Source organism: Carcharodon carcharias, chromosome 2 (assembly GCF_017639515.1).
Source record: "Carcharodon carcharias isolate sCarCar2 chromosome 2, sCarCar2.pri, whole genome shotgun sequence".
Classification (NCBI taxonomy): Eukaryota; Metazoa; Chordata; class Chondrichthyes; order Lamniformes; family Lamnidae; genus Carcharodon; species Carcharodon carcharias.
Window position 1 is genome coordinate 238629230 of NC_054468.1, and position 17883 is coordinate 238647112.

At 42.2% G+C, this 17883-nt stretch overlaps 1 protein-coding gene across 1 annotated transcript in view; it reads right to left on the minus strand.

The window, feature by feature from the left end:
* The window catches only part of preb (prolactin regulatory element binding), a 145311-nt gene that overhangs the window by 35548 nt on the left and 91880 nt on the right, over positions 1-17883 (minus strand). Inside the window, exon 5 of the mRNA XM_041208720.1 lies at positions 5056-5180. Within this exon, the coding sequence (XP_041064654.1) occupies positions 5056-5180 (125 nt within the window). The remainder of the gene's footprint in view (positions 1-5055; positions 5181-17883) is intronic.

Genomic DNA, 17883 nt, shown 5'->3' on the forward strand with positions numbered 1-17883 from the left:
TTACCTTGGAGTGATTATTTGGGGATTTGTTTAAAAGTTATTATGGTAGTAATTTGTAGACATGTGTATGTGTTTAACTTTGTTGTTAAATTAATAAATGCTTAATTTGGTTCTATATAAAAAACTTGAGGCTTGGTGGTTTTATTCCTGAATTCAGAGCTGAATCTCAAAAATACCAATTGAAAATATAGGTTATGACAGTTGTTCAAGTTTCCCTCTGGGATTTAAACAACTCAGCCTTTACCGACTGCTGTGTCATAACAGGAACCTTACTGAATGTTTTCTGGGAGTCCACTTAAACTCCATCCATAGGCATTCCCCTGTCTTCTACTTCAGTTAATTCCTTGATAAAAAATCAATTAGTTAAATAGACATGACCTATCCTTCACAAATCCTTGTTAATTCTCTCCAATCAGCTCAATTTCTCAAAGTACTCAGTCGCTCTGATGTTAACCATAGACTCTAATAACTCCCCCTCAATAGGTGTTAGAGTATCAGTCTAGAATTTCCAGATTTCTCTCTCGCCTTTCTTCAATAATGGAGTTAGTTATATTTGCAATTTTCCAATCTAAAAGGGACAATTCCTGAATCAAGAGAAGTTAGAGGTGCAAACTATAGTGATAATGGGGGTTTTGGAATAGTTCCAGCACAGAGGCACACATTTGGCCTGTCATGTCAGTGTCAGCTTTCTGTAAGAGTCAATCAACTAGTCCCACTCCTCCACTTTTCCCCCCATAACGCTGCAAATTCTTTTTGTTTTAGATGATTATCGCTTTTGAAAGCCATGATTGAATCTTCCTCCACTACACTCTCAGGCCATGCATTCCGGATCCTACCCACTCGCTGCATAAAAAGATCTTTGCTCGTGTCACCTCTGGTTCATTTGCCAATCACTAAGTTGGTACCCTCTGATTTTCAAACCTTTTACCAATCAGAACAATTTCTGCCTATCTACTCTGTCCGGACCCCAGATGATTTTGAACACCTCCACCAACTCTCCTCTCAATCTTTTCTGAAGGGAAGGGCCCCAGTTTCCCCAATCTATCCACGTAACTGAAGATCCCCCATCCGTGGAACCATTCTCATAAATCTTTTCTTCAACCTCTCTAAAGTCTTCACATCGCTCCTAAAGTGTGATGCCCAGAATTGGACACAGTGCTCCAGTATTTTATAAAGGTTCAGCATAACTTCCTTGCTTTTGTACTCTATGCCTTTATTTTATTTTTATTCTTCCACAGGATATGTGCAGCACTGACAAGGTCAGCATTTGTTTCCCATCCTCAACTGCCCATGAGGTGGTGGTGGTGAGCTGCCTTCTTGAACCGCTGCAGTCCACGTGGTGTAGGTATAGACACAGTGCTGTTAGGAAGGGAGTTCCAGGATTTTGACCCAGCGACAGTGAAGGAACGGCGATATATTTCCAAGCCAGGATGGTGAGTGACTTGGAGGGGAACTTCCAGCTGGTGGTGTTCCCATCTATCTTCTTCCCTTGTCCTTCTAGATGGCAGTGGTCGTGGGTTTGGAAGGTACTGCCTAAGGAGCCTTGGTGAATTCCTGCAGTGTATCTTGTAGATGGTACACACTGCTGCTACAATACGTCGATGGTAGAGGGTGTGAATGTTTGTGGATGTGGTGCCAATCAAGTGGGCTGCTTTGTTCCGGACAGTGTTCAGCTTCTTGAGTTTATAAAGCCCAGGATGCCGTATACTTTTTTTTTTAACTGCTTTCTCAAACTGATGATTTGTACACATATACATCCAAATCCCTCTGCCCCTGCATCCACTTTAGGCTGAGGTGAGAGAGGAGGTAACTAGTACACTGAAAGAATTTACAATTGAGGAGGAGGTGGTGTTAGAAAGGCTATCTTTAATTAAAATAGTCCAGGTCCTGATGAAATGCATCCAAGGGCACTGAGGGAAGTGAGAGTGGAAATTGCAGAGGCACTAGTGATAATCTTCCAATTTTCCTTTGACACAGGGGAGGTGCCAGAGGACTGGAGAATTGCAAATGTTACACCCTTGTTCTAAAAGAGGTGCAAGGATAAAGCCTGCAACTATAGGCCAATCAATCAGTCTGACTTCAGGGGTGGGGAGACCTCTGGAAACTATAGTTCGGTACAAAATCAACAGTCACTTAGACAAGTGCAGGATAATTAAGGAAAACCAGCATGGATTCATGGAAAATCATGTTTAACTAACTCGCTAGGGTTTTTTGAGGAGGTAACAGTGAAGGCTGATAAGGGCAGCACTGTTGATGTGGTGTATATGGATTTTCAAAAGGCAGTTGATACAGTGCCACACAACAGACTTGTGAGCAAAATTCTAGCTCATGGAATAAAAGGGAAAGTAGGCACTTGGATAAGAAATTGGCTGAGTGACAGGAAACAGAGTAGTGACGAATGGTTGTTTTTCAAATTGGAGGAAGGTTTATAGTGGAGTTCCCCAGGGGTCAGTGTTGGGACCCTTGCTCTTCCCGATATATATTAATGACCTAGACTGTGGTGTGCAGGGCATGATTTCAAAATTTGCAGATGATACGAAGATTGGAAATGTTGTCAACTGTGATGGTGATAGTCATGAACTTCAAAAAGACAGACACGTTGTGGATTGGACAGACATGTGGCAGATGAAGTTCAATGCAGAGAAGTGTCAAGTGATTCATTTTGGCAGGAAGAATATGGAAAGACAGTATAAAATAAAAGGAGAACCTCTAAAGGAGGGGCAGGAACAGAGAGACCTTGGTGTACATGTACATAAATCATTGAAGATGGCAGGGCATATTGAGAGAGCAGTTAATAAAGCATATAGTATCTTAGCCTTTAATAATAGGGGCATTGGGTACAAGAATAAGGAGGTCATGTTGAATTTGTAGAAGCCACTAGGTAGGTCTCATCTGGAGTGCCATACTTGAGGAAGGATGTGAAGGCATTAGAGAGAGTACAGGGGAGATTCACAAGAATTGTTCTGGGGATAAAGAACTGTAGTTCTGAGGATAGATTGGAGAGGTTGGGACCATTTTCCTTGGAGAAGAAAGGCTGAGAAGAGACTTGTTGGAGGTATTCAAGATCCTGAGGAGTATGACAGCGTAAATTGTGAGAAACTGTTCCCACTCAAGACAGCATCAAGAACTAGAGGGCACAGATTCAAAATAATTCACAAAAGGAATAAAAGTGATATCAAGAAGGATTTTTTCATCCAGAGGGTGGTTGGAGTCTAGAACTTCCTGAGAGGATGGTGGAGGCAGGTTGGATCGAGGTATTCAAAAGGGAATTGGATTGCTACCTGAAAAAAAAAAATGTGCCAGGTTACAGGGATAAGCGAGTGGGACTAGGTAGAATGCTCCTTCAGAAAGTGAGTGCAGGCTTGATGGGCCAAGTGGCCTCCTCCTGCTCTGTAAAGATTGTGATTCTGTGATTCTTTTGCTCCACCTGCACACCCCCCCCACCTTATTCAACAGCACAAAACCCATCACATTCCTATCTCTCAGTTCCGAAGAAGAGTCATATTGGACTCAAAGTGTTAACTCTGTTCCTCTCTCCACAGATGCTGCCAGACCTGCTGAGATTTTCCAGCATTTTCTGCTTTTATTTCATATCGCCAATATCTGCAGTATTTTACTTTTACTGATCCAGTGCCTTGGCCATGCCCTCTGCCTCCATGTGCAAAAATCCCTGTTAGTCTCTAATCAACTCCACTCCTCCTTTTACCACCTTTTTACTATTTAAGTGGATATAGAAGACTTTTGAATTCCCTTTCTTGTTAATTGCCAGTCTCTTCACAGAATTGTTACAGTGCAGAAGGAGTATCTGTGCCAGTTCTCCATGGGAGCAATTCACCTCGTGTCACTCCCAGGCTTCTGCTCATAGCCCTGCACATTCTTCCTTTTCAATAAACTATCCAATTCCCTCCTCAATGCCTTGATTGAGCCTGTCTCCTCCAGGCACTCAGGCAGTGCATTCTGCATCCTAGCCTGTTTAAAATTAAAATTGTAATCTGTTTGTGTTTCAACTAAAATACACTCACTCAAGGGGACTGGGTTAGACAATGGCCTTCCACTTCCAGGGCCAGTTTCAAATCTAGACATGATTGGTGAATAATTGTCTCCTATTTGTGGGCTGTGCCTTTGTGAATTGAATTCTCATAGTCTCTTGGGTTTCTCTTATTTCTTTTGTCACTTTCCCTCTGAGCTTTCTATATTCAGCCTGGTTCTTACTTGCAATATCAACCTGATATCAGTCATTTGTATCCTTTTCCTGCTTCATCTTACTGTCTCTTTTATCATCAGGGAGCTTTGGCTTTGTTTGTCATATCACTTCCTGTTGTGGGAATGTACCTGGACTGTACATCTCAGAACATCTCCTCTCTAACGGCAGCCCATTGTTCCATTACATTTTGCCTGCCAATCTTCGATTCCAATTCACCTGGGCCGGATCCGTTCTCATTTCACTGAAATATTTTATTTTAATATCTTTAATTAATATTTTTACTCTGTATTGTTCCTTGTCCTTTTGCATTGCTGAACTAAACCTTATGGTATGATGATCACTGTCCGCTAAATGTTTCCCCACTGACAATTGATCCACTTCATCCGCCTCATTCCTCACAACCAAATCTGACGATGCTTCCTGTCTTGTTAGACTGGAAACATACCAATCTAGACAATTCTCCCACTGCACTTTGCTGTCGGTGTTTCCTGTGCTGTTTAAAAAGGCTTCTCTCTCGTGCTGTGCTTTGCTCCTTGCGATAACAAAACCCTCAATTTTGAATACCTCTACTAGACCTTCCTCTATGGGCATCAAGTCGAGGCTTTCCAATCTTTGATTCCAATCTTCAACTGAACTCCATTATCCTGATTAACCTCCTCTATAGTCTGTCCAAGGTCTTAATAGTCTGCCCATGTGTGGAGTCCAGAGATGGACACAATATTTCAACAGGGGTCTATTCAGTGTTTTAGCAAAACTCTCTTGCTTTATACTCTGTCTCTATTTATAAAGGCAAAGATCCCATATGCCTATGTGTTTAGTGCTTTGTGGAATGGAGTGCCAAGTACACTCACCTGCATGCTTGGTACCGATACATCTTGTCTGCAATATGGGGCATATTCTCATTCCAGCATAATCCTGTCACCAACTGATCATTCTTCCATACACAGCACTTGAAGTCTCGTCCCACAGTTACTATCTGTTACTCAGAGGAACAAAGCACAACTAATTAGTATTCCAAATAGTCGTTTTGTAGTACAGAATTTGAGTTTTGCTGAAAAAAGACATCTTGTCTAAGCTTTGTCTTGCACCCATCAGGATTCGCAAGAAAATACTAATGTCAGGGGGAAACAACAACTTTATACTGTATGAGAAGAGAGTTGGCAAGTGGACTCTGATTGGTAGAAGCTTTGGCATGGAGAATGCACCAGTTAATGGTGACTGACAATTAACTGCTAAGAATTGTTTGAAATTTAAATCAGGCAGCTTGATTCTAATTGGTCAAGGCATTGCCCTGAGGAATGAACCAGCGAATGGCTGTCACTTATTTTGTTTCGCTAAAACAGGCACAATGAGTGTATATGTTCTTTCTGTCTGCAAAGAACATGGCCCTGTGTATTAATATACGTAGCTTCTAGTACACGCAAATGAGACACAATGTGAGCCCGACTGATAATCTTAAATTAGTTGTCAGCGTAATTCTTAGCACATTGAGGGTATTTAACAAATGTTGTCCAATCGCAAAATCACATCTAATGTTGGACACTGTGTTCTGAGTTTTGCCAGCACGGGCCGGTTGGGTAGGGTCTGTTCCTTGCCCGTTGCGGACAGAAACAGGGACATGCTGTTTGATACGATCCACCAGTCTTTGGAATGTACAGCCTACATACCTAGCATCACAATGCCACTGAAATTCATATACCATATTATTCATTTGTGTGATGAGTAGAACATGTTTTTGGCTTGCCAGCAACATCTTGATAGTGTTGAATACCACTCGTGATGCTACTGCATAGTAGCAGCGTGAAACAGCTAGCTTCACCTGTTGCTCAAAGTTTTGAGATACCTTGCCCTTCCAGGGTAATTTGAGGTAGACTGGGCACTTTTCAGGGCCGAAAGTGACGGCCTTAAGCCCGTTCATGAGTTTGCACGATATACTGTGCAAAAATCTTCGACAAAATGTATTTTTTCCAGCAATATGCAATATTCCAAATGCTAGCAACTGCAGAATGGAAGGTAAAGCCTGGGTGGAGGTGGAAGTAAGAGATCCTGATGATGAAGAGGACATGGAGTCAGAAGCTCATTATCAGGGTCATACAGTGCATCAAGGTTACGAATGGTTTAGTTCACCCCAAGGCAGTTGCCAGGGAGAGGATTGGGGTCAGTGGCTAGGAAGGGAGTTTGTGGTGGGGACCAAAGGGAACAACTTTGGTCTTCCTAACATTTCATTTGAGGAAACTGCAACTCGCTCTACACTGGATGTCGATAGGCAGTGTGACAAACCAATATTTGGAGGCAAGGATGGAAGAGGGAGGGATCAGGGATCTAGGGAAACCGTTGGCAGTGCAGAAGAACAGAATTCAACTGGGTGTGCGATATTGGAGGGATTTGCAACTGCTGTAATTGGCAAGAGGCAATACATGTCAGCATGGAAGTCTTGGTGAGAACATATCATTTCAGGCACATACATAGGAACAGTAGGAAGCAATGACATTGGTAGAACGAAAAAGGATGTTCTGAGAGTTTGAGGAGTTAGGGTCCAAACTAAAATGCAAAAGTTCAAAAGGTAATAGTCTCCAGACTATTACATGAGCCACATGCCAATTGGCGCAAGGTCAAACATATTACAGGCTCAGAGTGTGGTATAGAAAGATGTGGTTTCAATTCATGGGGCACTCGCACCAGTACAGGGGAAAGAAGGAGCTGTTCCATTGGATGGACTCCAATCAGTGTCCTGGCAAATCATATAACCAGGGCTGTGGATAGGGCTTTAATCTAAAGAGGCGAGGGCAAGGCTTCAGGTGAAGGGAGATGTACAAATCTAAAAAGAGAAAAGTCAAGGCATTAAAACAGTATGGCAACTTGATTAAAGACAAACAGAGTGGAACAGGGAGGGATACAGTTCAATACTAATGATGTGTCACCGGGTAAGGTCCATGCAAGAATAATGGTTAAAAAAAGTTAAATGATCCTTATCTGTATGCACAAAGTACTCGTAACAGCTTGGATGAACCAGTAGCACAAATAGAGGCAAACGGGTTTGAGACATGGCTGCAAGGTGATCAAGCTTGGGAAGTAAACATTCTAGAGTACATTACACTTTAAAAAGATAAGCAGAATGGAAAAGAGGGAGGAATATGGATATTAGTCTGTGAGGCTGACACAATTAAAGCAAAAGCGAAAGGATTCCTTAAGGACAGTCAAGAAAAAGGATCTTGACTCAGAAGATCAAAGGTAGAATAAGCATGGATGCAGATTAGGAATAACAAGGGTCAAAAATTGCTGGTGGAAGTAGTTTATATGCCCCTGAACAGTAGGTTATGTGAAGAAAACCAAGATAATGGTGATGAGCAGGGACCTAACAATGGAAATGAAAATTGAAGTAAATGGAAAAGTCCTGGAACAAGTGAAAAAGTTGATATACCTTCAGCAGATGGTCACAGATGATGGGAGGTGTGATTGTGAGACCCAAAAGAGAATTGAAATAGCTAAGGCCAGCTTTGTCAAAATGAAGCACGTATTAACATAAAAAAAAAACTGAACCTGAATCTAAGGAAAAGAATGCTGAGCTGCTACATTTTGTTATCTATGTTATATGCCTCGGAGACATGGAAAACAAAGAGACTGTTGATAAGCTGAATGCATTCGAGATGTGGATATTTAGGAGGATGTTCTGCACATCCTACAATCAGAAAGACTAAAGAGAAGTGATGGAAACGGCTGGAGAAAACAGGAAATTAATGTATAACATCAAAGAGAGAAAGATACAATATAATGGTCACGTTATTAGAGCAGACAGTAGATAATTATTGGAGAAGGAAGACTGATAGAAAACAAAGAGAGGGACGCAGAGGAGAAAATGGATAACAGATTTAATGATAAAAACAAAAAAACTGCGGATGCTGGAAATCCAAAACAAAAACAGAATTACCTGGAAAAACTCAGCAGGTCTGGCAGCATCGGCGGAGAAGAAAAGAGTTGACGTTTCGAGTCCTCATGACCCTTCGACAGAACTCGACAGTTCTGTCGAAGGGTCATGAGGACTCGAAACGTCAACTCTTTTCTTCTCCGCTGATGCTGCCAGAGCTGCTGAGTTTTTCCAGGTAATTCTGTTTTTGTAACAGATTTAATGGACTGGATGGAGTTGACTTTTTGCGGTAAAGGCAGCACAGGGCAGACAGCAGTGGAGATGCATGGCAGTTAACCTTCTGTGGGAAAGGCAGTGGCATAGTGTTATTGTCACTGACTAGTATTCCAGAGACCCAGGGTAATGGTCTGGGGATAAAAGCAAAATACTGCAGATGCTGGAAATCCAAAACAAAAACAGAAAATGCTAGAAAAACTCAGCAAGTCTGACAGCATCGGTGCAGAGAGAAAAAAACAAATGTTTTTTTAATGCTCTGGGGACCAGGGTTCGAATCCCGCCACAGCAGATGGTGTAATTTGAACTCAATAAAAAACTGGAATTAAAAGTCTGATGATGACCATGAAACCATTGCCGATTGTCGTAAAAACCCATCCGGTTCACTAATGTCCTTTAGGGAAGGAAACCTGCTGTCTCTACCTGGTCTGGCCTACATATGACTCCAGATCCACGGCAATGTGGTTGACTCTTAAATGCCCCCTGAACAAGGGCAATTAGGGATGGGCAATAAATGCTGGCCTAGCCATGAACGAATTAAAAAAAAGATGACCATGTTAAAGAACAAACAAACAGTTGTTATACCATTGGACAGAGAATTAATCAAAAAATAATTGGAACTTGTAATAAAGGCAATGTCATAATCATATTGAGATTTAATCTTTATATAGACTGGACAAACTGAATGGGCAAAGGTAATCTGGAAGAGGAGTTTGTAGAATGCTTTCATGACAGCTTTCTAGAAAAGCATGTATGGAACCAACTGGGGACAAAGCTATTTTAGATCTAATATAATGTAGCAGGGTTAATCAGTGTTCTCATAGAAATAGATCCTCTGGGAAAAAATAATCATAATACAATTGAATACATATCAAGTCCGGGTGACATAGTCAAATCCAAAACAAGAATCTAAAACTTAAAGAAAGCCAATTGTATAGGTATGAGCGGAGAACTTGCTTAGGTTGATTTAGTAAATAAGCTAAAAGGAATGGCAGTAAATAAACAGTGTAAAATATTTAAAGAAATGATTCAAAGTGTTCAACAAAAATACATTCCATTAAAGTGAGAAAGATCCACCTGTGACATGCTAGGGGAGTTAAGAATGTATTAGATTAAATGAATCATCTTAAAACATTGGGAAGAATAGTAATAAGCCTGAGGATTGAGAGTTTTTTATAAAACAAGCAAAAGGCTCCCGAAAAAGTTGTTAAAAAGGGAAAGCTAACTAGCCATGAATATGAAAACTTATATATATATAGAAGCTATAAGAGTTTTTACAAGTATACAAAAAGGAGAATATCTGTGCAGAAGTTTGTCCCTTAGAGGCAGAGACAGGAGGAATCATGGGGAAATGAGGAAATGACAGATGTTGAACAAGTTATTTAACCACAGAAATAGAGGGTAACCAAGGGGCTAATGATAGAGAGGAACTTAAAAGTAATTAATATTAGCAGTGAACAAGTATTGGAGAAACTTGAGGGACTAAAAGCTGATAAATCCCTAGAAACTGATAACCTACATCAATTGCAAGTTAGCAAATATAACATTGCTATTCAAGCAAAGAGGGAGAAAGAAAGCAGGGAACTACAGGCCAGTTAGCCTGACATCAGTCATCAGGGAAATGCTGGAACCTATTATTATGGATGTGTTAATGAACTTTGAAAATCATGGTATGACTAGACAGAGTCAGCATGGTTTCATGAAAGAGAAATTGTGTTTGACAAATCTATTAGAGTTTTTGAGGCTGGTAGATAAAGGAAGGGCTCTTGAGGGCATTGGGGAGAGGCAAGAAAGTGGCGCTGAGGTCACAATCAGGTCAGTCATGATCTTATTGAATGGCGGAGCAGGCTCAAGGGGCCAAATGGTCTACTCCTGCTCCTAATTTGTATGCTCATATGTAGTATACTTGGATTTCCAAAAGGCACTCAATAAGGTGCCACAGAAAAGGTTAATACGGAAAATAAGGAACCATGCAGTTGGGGGAAAGAGCACAGAGGATTGGTTAATGGACAGGAAGCAAGGAGTAGGGGTAAAGGTTGACAGGCTAGTCGAGTGTAACAGGATCAGTGCTGGGCCCTCAGCTCTTTACAATCTATAGCAATGACTTCGAAAACATTGAGAGTAACGTAAAACTTGTAGATGTTGGTGTTTAGAGAGAATTGGGGTCAATCTTTTAGAATTGAAATGGGGAGAAATTTCTCACAAAACTTTGACATTCTTTAGTCCAGGGGGTTGTGAATCCCATTGTTGAGTATATTCATGATTGAAATTGATAGATTTTGGATCGATCAGAGAATTGATAATCGATGGGAAATGGAGTGCAGCTGACTGAGTGAAGACTTGGAGTTTGGTGACGGGAGAGTTTTAAGTGTTAATTTTGTTCTTAAATTTTGCTCTTAAAATCTAATCTAGCCTGTATTTAGCAGTAACTGGAAAGTACTCTGCAAGCAGGCTAAATTATTTCTTTCTTGCAGTTTAGACAGGGTAAATTCACTCTCAGCTGCAGGAACTGAGTTGTTAATTAGCTACAATAAAAACAGAAAATGCTGGAAAAACTCAGCAGGTCTGACAGTGTCTGTGGAGAGAGAAACAGAGTTAATGTTTCAAGGTCATATGACCCTTCTTTAGAGCTGGAGAAGGAGTTCTGTCCTGAAGAAGAGTCATACGGACTTGAAACGTTAACTCTGTTTCTCTCTCCATAGATGCTGTCAGACCTGCTCAGTTTTTCCAGCATTTTCTGCTTTTATTTCAGATTTCCAGCATCTGCAGTATTTTGCTTTTAAGCTAATTAGCTAACTGGTTGAATCCGGTTACCGTAGCCCCAGTTCAGTTTACTATAAAATCAGGGTTCTTTAGTGCAGCCTTGGCAAACAGAATGCAACTGGCTAACTGAGTGAAGACTTGGATATTGTGAGGAGGGTTGTTCGTTTCCTCTTTCTATCTTTCTCACCCCATAGAAATTGGTTCTTGCTCTACTACAAGGAAAGCGACTAGCTATTTGGTGAGTATCTGGTAAGTGGGTAAGTTCTATTCTATCCCTAAGGTTTAAAACGGTACACAATTGGTGTAAAGTTAATAAAATATATTAAAAAGCAACATTAAATAAGTGATTAATATAATTAAGCAATTATTTAAAACACATTGAGGATGGCAGGACAAGTGATGTGTCAAGGTTGCAGCATGTGGGAGCTCCTGGATCACAATAAATGCGTCTGCAGTGAGTGTTTGCGGCTTGAGGAACTTCGCCTCAGTGTCATTGAGCTGGAGGCTGAGCTACAGACACTGCGACAAATCAGGGAGGGGGAAAGTTACCTGGATGCTTTATACCAGAAGGCAGTCACACCTCTTAGGATAGGGTCTTCTGATTTGGTCAGTGGCCAGGGATAGGAGGGTGTGACTGTGAGTGAGGCAGATAAGGGGGCCCAGAGGGCAGGAGTGTGAGCCCCTGCAATTGTCCAATAGGTTTGAGATTCTCTCAGCTTGTTTGGGTGAGAGTAGGGGCTGCAGGGTGGATGAGCAACTGACCATGGCACCGTGGTACAGGAAGCCATCCAAGTAGGGGGAGTAAAAAGGAATGTAATGGTAGTAGGGGACAGAATAGTAAGGGGGATTGACCTGTTCTCTATAGCAAAGAGCGAGTGTCTAGATGGCTGTGTTGCCTGCCCGGTGCCAGGGTTCAGGACATCTTCTCAGGGCTGGAGAGGAACTTGCAGTAGGAGGGAGAGGTCCAGTGGTCATGGTCCATGTAGGTACCAACGACATAGGCAGCATGAGGCAGGAGGCTCTGCATAGTCAGTATGAAGAACTAGGTACCAAATTAAGGAGCAGAACCTCAAAGGTAATAATTTCTGGATTATTACCTGAGCCATGTGCAAATTAGCATAGGACAAATAAGATTAGAGAAATGAATGTGTGGCTCAAAGACTGGTGTGGGAGAAGTGGGTTCCAGTTTGTGGGGCACAGGCACCAGTATTGGGAAAGTGGGAACTGTACCGTTGGGATGGTCTACACCTGAACCATGCTGAGGCTAGTGTCCTTGTAAGCCGCATAACTAGGGGAGTAGAGGGGGTTTTAAACTGAATAGTAGGGGCAAGTGATCAAATTTGGGAAGATGTAGTAAAGCAAAGAATAGAGATAAGGGAAGAGAGGCAGGTATTAATATGGGGAATGATAAACAGACTGACAGGAAAGGACAGAGAGTACAAATCTAAGAGTAATTAGCAGATAAGGTTAGATGCTACAAAAATAATAAAAGGGCAAAACTAAGGGCTCTGTATCTAAATGCACATAGCATTAAAACAAAACAGGTGAACTGATAGCGCAAATAGAAGTAAGTACGTACGATTTGATAGGCATTACAGAGACATGGCTACAGGATGACAAAGATTGGGACCTGAATATTGAAGGGTATGTGACATTTAAGAAGGAAGTTAAGAAAAGGTGGAGGGATGACTGTTAATTAATGATGGTATTAGCACATTAGAGAGGGCAGACCTAAGATCAGGGAACCAGAATGTAGAAGTGTTTGGGTTCAGATGAGGAGTGACAAAGGCAAGAAGTCACTTGTGGCAGTGGTGTACAGGCCCTCTAATTGCACTACACAGTAGGACAGAGTATAAAAGATATAATGGGAGCTTGCCAGAAAGGTACAGCATTAATCATGGAGAATTGTAATCTACATATGGACTGGAAAAATCCAATGGACAAATGTAGCATAGATGAGGAGTTCATAGAATGTTTTTGGGATAGTTCCTTAGAACAGCACCTTCTGCAGCCTATACTAGACCTGGTATTGAGCAACGAGATAGAATTAATTGATAACCTTTGAGTGAAAGCATCCCTAGGTGGCAGCGACCATAACATGATTGAATTGTACATTCATTTTGAGGGAGAAACGATTGCATCCAAGACCAGTGTTTTAAACTCAAATAAGGGCAATTATGAGGGCATGAAAGCAGAGCTAGGTAAAGTGAACTGGCAAATGAGGTTAAGGGTTAAGTCAATAGAGATAAAAACAAAAAACTGCGGATGCTGGAAATCCAAAACAAAAACAGAATTACCTGGAAAAACTCAGCAGGTCTGGCAGCATCGGCGGAGAAGAAAAGAGTTGACGTTTCGAGTCCTCATGACCCTTCAGCAGAACAGATCTGCTGAAGGGTCATGAGGACTCGAAATGTCAACTTTTTTCTTCTCCGCCGATGCTGCCAGACCTGCTGAGTTTTTCCAGGTAATTCTGGTTCTGTTTAAGTCAATAGAGGTTCAGTGGCAGACATTTAAAGGGATATTTCAGAATACAAAGAATATATATATTCCAATGAGAAAGAAACATTCCAAGGGGTGGGCCCACCATCCGTAGTTAACTAAAAACATTAAAGACAGTATCAAACTTAAAGAAAAAGCATATAACTACACAAGGACGGGTGGCAGGTCCGAAGATTGGAAAGAATATAAAGAATAGCAAAGAAAGCCAAAAAGGTTAATAAGGAGGGGAAAATTAGAGTATGAGAGAAAGCTAGCTAGTAAAATAAAGATGGATAGTAAGAGTTTCTATAGATATTTAAATAAGAAAAGAGTTAACAAAGTTGGCCTCATAGAAAGTGCATGTGGGGAATTGATAATGGAAAGTAGGGAGATGGTGGACGAATTAAACAGGTATTTTGCTTCGGTCTTCCCTATAGAGGACACAAGTAACATTCCCGAAATAGCTGTAAATCAGGAAATAAAAGGGAGGAACTCGGGGAAAATTATATTCATCAGGGAAGTGGTATTGAGCAAATTGTTGGGGCTGCAGGTGGACAAATCCCCAGGTCGGGATGGACTTCACCCTAAGGTCATGAAAGGAGTGGCTACTGAGATATTTGATGCATTGGTTGTAACTTTCCAAAATTCCCTAGATTCGGGGAAGGTCCCATTATATTAGAAAATAGCAAATATAACTCTTTTATTCAAAAAGGGAAGTAGATAGATAGCAGGAAACTATAGGCCTGTTAGCCCAACATCTGTCAGAGGGAAAATGTTAGAAGCTATTATTAAAGATGTTATAGCAGGGCACTTAGAAAAATTCAAGGTAATCAGGCAGAGTCAACATGGTTTTGTAAAAGGGAAATCATGTTTAATCAATTTATTGGAGTTCTTTGAAGGAGTCACATGTGCTGTAGATAGAGGGGAACAGGTGAATGTACTATCCAGAAGGCATCTGATCAAGTGCCATATCAAAGGTTATTGCAGAAAATAAAAGCTCATGGTGTAGGGGGTAACGTATTGACATGGATAGAGGATTGGCTGATTAACAGAAAGCAGAGAGTTGGCATAAATGAGTCTTTTTCTGGTTGGCAGGATGTGACGAGTGATGTGCCACAGAGATCAGCACTGGGGCCTCAACTTTTTACAATTTATATAAATGATTTGAATGAAGGGACTGAAGAAATGGTGGCTAAACTTGCTGACAACACAGATAGGTAGTAAAATAAATAAGGCGTAGGGAGCAGAAGGCGGCCATTCGGCCCATCGAGTCTGTCCCGCCACTGAATGAGATCATGGCTGATTTGATAATCCTCAATTCCACTTTCCTGCCTTTACCCCCGTAACCTTTGATTCCCTTACTGATTAAAAATCTGTCTATCTCAGCCTTGAATATACTTAACAACCCAGCCCCTACAGCCCTCTGCGGTAAAGAATTCCACAGATTCACTACCATCTGACAGAAGAAATCCCTCCTCATCTGTGTCTTAAGTGAGCAACATCTTCCTCTGAGATTATACCCTCTGGTCCTAGACTCTCCTACAAGAGGAAACGACCTCTCAATATTTACACTGTCAAGCCCCCTTAGAATCTTATATTTCAATAAGGTCGCCTCTCATTCTTCTAAACTCCAATGAGTACAGGCCCAACATACTCAATCTCTCCTCATAAGAAAATCCCTCCACACCCAGAATCAACCTAGTGAACTTTCTCTGGACTGCCTCCAACGCCAGTATATCTTTCCTTAGATAAGGGGATCAAAACTGTTCACAGTATTCCACGTATGGTCTAACTAGTGCCTTGTATAGTTTTAGCAAGACTTCCTTATTTTTATACTCCATTCCCTATAAAATCCAACATTCCATTTGCCTTCCCTATTACCTGCTGAACTTGTACGCTAGCTTTGTGATTAAAGAACGAGGACTCCCAAATTCCTCTGTGCTGCAGATTTCTCCATTTAAATAATATTAAGCTCCTCTATTCTTCCTGTGCACAAAGTGCATAATGTTACATTTTCCCACATTATATTCCATCTGCCAAGTTTTTGCAGCAGGAGTGGCCTACTCAGAATCACAGAATATACTCCTGCTCCTAATTCGTATGTTCATATGTATATGGGGTCCGGGCAGCAAAGTAGAGATCAGATAGAAGATCAGATATGATTGCATTGAATAGCAGGGTAGGCTCAAGGGGCCATCTGGTCTACTTGCGATCCTATTAATGTTCTTATTTATGAACACATGAATTCAGAGGAGGCGGCCACTCGGCCTCTTGAACCTGCAACGCCATTCAATAAATGTTGCTTATTGCATATCAGTTGTCACCGGAATAGTAATCCAGAGACTCAGGGTAATGCTCTGGGGACTGGGGTTCGAATCCCACCACTGCAGATAGTGAAATTTGAATTCAATAAAAATCTGGAATTAAAAGTCTAATGATGACCATGAAACCAGCTGATTTTTGTAAAAGACTATCCAATTCACTGATGTTTTTCAGGGAAGGAAATCTGTCACCCTTACCTGGCCTGGCCTACATGTGACTCCAGACCCACAGCAATGTGGTTGACTCTGAAATGACCGGGCAAGCCCCTCAGTTGTAACAAACCACTACAAAGTCACAAAAAATGAATGATTCTGGACGGACAACCCGGCATCGACCTAGGCACCGGAAACGACAATGGCAATCTCAATCCTGTCGACCCTGCAAAGTCCTCCTTACTAACATCTGGGGGCTAATACCAAAATTGGTAGAGCTGTCTCACAGACTAGTCAACAGCCTGACATAGTCATCCTCTCGGAATCATACCTTACAGATAATGTCCCTGACGCCACCATCACCATTTCTGGGTAAATCCTGTACCACCGGCTGGACAGGCCCAGCAGAGGTGGCTGCACAGTGGTATACAATCGGGGGGAGTTGCCCTGGTAGTCATCAACATGACTCTGGACCCCATGAAGTCTCATGGCATCAGGTCAAACATGGGCAAGGAAACCTCCTGCTAATTACCACATACCGCCCACCCTCAGCTGGTGAATCAATGCTCCTCCATGTTGAACACCACTTGGAGGAAGTACTGAGAGTGGAAAGGGTGCAGAATGTACTCTGGGTGGGGGACTTCATTGTCCATCACCAAGCGTGGCTCGGTAGCACCACTACTGACCGAGCTGGCCAAGTCCTAAAGGACATAGCTGCTAGACTGGGTCTGCAGCAGGCGGTGAGGGAACAAACAAGAGGGAAAAACATACATGACCTCATCCTTAATAACCTGCCTGCCACAGATGCATCTCTCCATGGCAGATTCTATAGGAGTGACCACCGCACAGTAGTTGTGGAGACGAAGTCCCACCTTCACATCGAGGATACCCTCCGTCATTTTGGGTGGCACTACCACCATGCTAAATGGGATAGATTTCGAACAGATCTAGCAACTCAAGACTGGGCATCCATGAGGCGTTGTGGGTCATCAACAGCAGAATTGTACTCGAACACAATCCATAACCTCATGGCCCAGCATATCCCCCAATATATCATTACTATCAAGCCAAGGGATCAACCCTGGTTCAATGAAGAGTGCAAGAGGGCATGCCAGGAGCAGCACCAGGCATACCTAAAAATGAGGTGCCAACCTGGTGAAGCTATAACACAGGACTGCTTGTGTGCCAAACAGCATAAGCAGCAAGTGATGGGCAGAGCTAAGCGATCCCACAACCAACGGATCAGATCTAAGCTCTGCAGTCCTGCCACATCCAGTCGTGAATGGTGGTGGACAATTAAACAACTCACTGGAGGAGGAGGCTCCACAAATATCCCCATTCTCAGTGATGGAGGAGTCCAGCACATCAGTGCAAAAGATAAGACTGAAGCATTCGCAACAATCATCAGCCAGAAGTGTCGAGTGGATGATCCATCACAGCCTCCTCCAGAGGTCCCCAGCATCACAGATGCCAGTCTTCAGCCAATTCGATTCTCTCCACGTGATATCAAGAAACGGCTGAAGGCACTGGATACTGCAAAGGCTACAGGCCCTGACAATATTCTGGCAATAGTACTGAAGACTTGTGCTCCAGAACTTGCCGTGCCCCTAGCCAAGCTGTTCCAATACAGCTACAACACTGGCTTCTACCCGGCTATGTGGAAAATTGCCCAGGTATGTCCTGTACACAAAAAGCAGGACAAATCCAACCCAGCCAATTACCGCCCCATTAGTCTACTCTCCATCATCAGTGAGGTGATGGAAGGGGTCATCAACCATGCTATCAAGTGGCACTTGCTTAGCAATAACTTGCTCACTGACGCCCAG